Genomic DNA, 3,162 nt, shown 5'->3' on the forward strand with positions numbered 1-3,162 from the left:
AGGGAAATGGGGACATGGTGGTCAAAGGATTCCTAGTTTCAGTTATGCAAGATAAATAAGTTCTGGAGATACTCTATACAGCATAGAACCTACAACTAACAACACTCTATTGTACATTTAAAACTTGCTGCGAGGATTGATCTTACCTTCTATGAAGTGCTCTTATTATGGACACACACACACACATAATAATAATATAAAGAGGGTGGGGGGAAACCTTGGGACGTCAGGGATAGGTCTCTGGCCTTGATGATAGTGATGGTTTCACAGGTGTATACTTCTCTCCAAACTCAGTGAGCTGTCTGCATTAAATATGCACAGCTTTTCCCATGTCAATCATACTTCAATACAACGTTTTCCAAAAAAAAGAATTTGGACCTTGTCCCGAAGGCACCGTAGCAGAACTTTTTTGGCTATGAGAAGGAAGCCAGGGTCCAGCAGAATTCTTACCCGAAAAGGCTGTGCAGCCTTCTCCAAGAGAACAGCAGCATGGTGTCTGTGCTCCCAGGACTCCCGGCACATCACACACAGTATTTGCTGGTCATCCTTACAGTAATAATGCAGCTTCCCCAAACGCAGCCCACATAGCTTCTCTGCATTCTGTTCAAGTGGTCTGTCCTCTCTGGGTGGTCTCTCCTCATCTACCTTCATCCTCCAGATGTTTTCCACTAGGCTGGCCATCTGCCACACATGGCGAATATTCTCTTTCTTAAAGATGGCCTTGCAGAGAGAACAATGCAATGGCTGCCTAGCAGACTCACATAACCAAATGATGCAGTGGTGGCAGAAGATGTGGCCACAGTCAATGGCTGCGGGGTCTCTCAAGTAGTCGAGGCAGATAGAGCAGAACACCTCACCCTCCAGCTCTCTCAGAGGGGAAGCAGCAGCCATGACAGCAGTGCCCAGAGCCTGCACAGAGCTCCTTCTTCAGATGAGCAATCACTTCCTAAGAAGACATGAAGGACAAAAGAAACTGAGTTTAATCAACATCAAGATAGAACCTGTGAGAAAATTTTTATGTTTAGTCTGTCCCCAACATGTATCTAAGTGGGGTATCCTAGAAGACTGTGGGAAAGCAAATCCCCAGTGAAGTCTAAGGAATTTGCTTCACTCTTAGTAGATAAGCTCAATAAAAAATATTTGTTGTAAATAATTCAATAGTAGAGAATAAGAATTATAAAAACGTAGGGCTGTATCTCAAAAGTTATTGAGAACATGAAAGAGATTATTAGAAAGCACTAGGTCTGTTATTCATATCCTGCCTAGGAAATATCATCATCATGGTTTAAACTAANCTTCCTAAGAAGACATGAAGGACAAAAGAAACTGTGAGTTTAATCAACATCAAGATAGAACCTGTGAGAAAATTGTTATGTTTAGTCTGTCCCCAACATGTATCTAAGTGGGGTATCCTAGAAGACTGTGGGAAAGCAAATCCCCAGTGAAGTCTAAGGAATTTGCTTCACTCTTAGTAGATAAGCTCAATAAAAAATATTTGTTGTAAATAATTCAATAGTAGAGAATAAGAATTATAAAAACATAGGGCTGTATCTCAAAAGTCATTGAGAACATGAAAGAGATTATTAGAAAGCACTAGCTCTGTTATTCATATCCTGCCTAGGAAATCTCATCATCATGGTTTAAACTAATGGTTTTCAAACATGTTTTGAAACATAAGAAATGCATGCACATCCCAATTGAAAATACTTGCACATGCGCGCGCACACACACACACACACACACACAACTGTTAGGTTTTGGTAAATATGCTTATTCTTTATTATATAAAATACATTCTGATTTTTTATTACAGTCATTTTTTCCTGCTTTGATATGTTTTATTGGAGCAAAATCTAAACAAAAGTTTGCTTTTACTTACAGAATTTGTGTGGGGAGTGTCCAAACCACTTGGACCCAAGTGAGAATAACCACTAAGCCTGTTTATATATTTTATTTTTAGCTAGAATACAAAAAAAGTTTCACATTTATAAAAATCCCAATATTGTAAATGACAAACCCACCCCTTAATTAAATATAAAAATAGCTTCAAACACATACAACTTAAACTGGTTTAATATTGAAATGCAATCCAATAAAATTAAAAACTAACCATTTCAGGTCCTGCACTAAATAGAAAAATATTCAAAGGCCTTCAGGATCCTGTTTTTGATGTGGCAAAAGAAATGTGTTCCTCTCCAATTCCAATTCCCTGCTGTTGTCNAGCTGTTGTCAGCCAACCTTGTCAGCTCTTCCATCATGCTTTTATGTATATCAGCCCCCTTCTGACCATGACCTCATCTTTGCAATTGCTAAACCTGGAAGCATTTTCAGCAGCTTGGAGACAGTCTTTGAGATGCTAGTCCACTGTCTTCCCAGTGTTGGCCTCTGAAGTAAATTCCTTTCTCGTTTCACCACCACTCAATCATCTGCCTTTTGTCAGCGGTGAGCCCCTGGGAACCCCAATGCCAGGTGCTCGTGGAGCCCTGCAAGCCGACTACAACCTCAACTGCTACCGTCTCAAGGGAGCTTTCCCTGATTCTTACACATAGCCCTAACCACTGCACTCTTGAAGCTACCTCTTCAGAGCAGGTCTTGGTCATGTTCCTAGACACATGGCTTTATACATATTGCCTGAGTGAATACTATGGTTGAATGGGGAGTCTGAAAGTTACTGGTCTTAGGAAGATTTTAAGCGTCCATTGGACCACCTTATGGTGGGGTATTCTTTAAAGTGTTCATGTATGGGGGCACCTGGGTGCCTGGGTTGTGTCTGACTCTTGATTTTGGCTCAGGTCATGATTTCAGGGTTGTGAGATGGAGCCGGAGTCAGGCTACATGCTCAGTGGGGAGTCTGTTTGAGATTCTCTCCCTCTCCCTCTGCCCCTCCCTCCTCTAAATAAAAAATAAAATAAAATAAAATAAAATAAAATAAAATAAAATAAATAAAATAAAATGAAGAAGTATGACGTTAATTAAACTCAATGGCCTTTAAGGTCTTTTCCAATGCCCTGACTAGAGGATTCTGATTACTGTACATTCAAGTTTTCAGTCAACTGAAACTCAAACTCCAGAAACTTGTGTCCAAATTGTCCTTTTACCCTGTGTAGTAACACGGGTAGAAATCACTGGCCATAGCCATTTTTGTCCTCACAGAGCCCACCC

At 40.4% G+C, this 3,162-nt stretch overlaps 1 protein-coding gene and 1 pseudogene across 1 annotated transcript; both read right to left on the minus strand.

Moving 5' to 3' along the window:
• Positions 1 to 17: 17 nt before the first annotated feature.
• Positions 18 to 942, minus strand: LOC117800445 (tripartite motif-containing protein 26-like). The gene has a single exon (XM_034652984.1). The coding sequence runs from the start codon at positions 889 to 891 to the stop codon at positions 337 to 339; it is 555 nt and encodes a 184-aa protein (XP_034508875.1). The 5' UTR covers positions 892 to 942; the 3' UTR covers positions 18 to 336.
• Positions 943 to 2,061: 1,119 nt separating this feature from the next.
• LOC117800444 lies at positions 2,062 to 2,279 on the minus strand (annotated as a pseudogene).
• Between the last annotated feature and the right edge of the window lie 883 nt (positions 2,280 to 3,162).

This window comes from Ailuropoda melanoleuca, unplaced genomic scaffold (genome assembly GCF_002007445.2).
Source record: "Ailuropoda melanoleuca isolate Jingjing unplaced genomic scaffold, ASM200744v2 unplaced-scaffold7049, whole genome shotgun sequence".
NCBI lineage: Eukaryota > Metazoa > Chordata > Mammalia > Carnivora > Ursidae > Ailuropoda > Ailuropoda melanoleuca.

Coding starts and splice junctions, on each gene's coding strand:
- LOC117800445 (XM_034652984.1), bottom strand. CDS start 891: ATGGCTGCTGCTTCCCCTCTGAGAGAGCTGGAGGGTGAGGTGTTCTGC.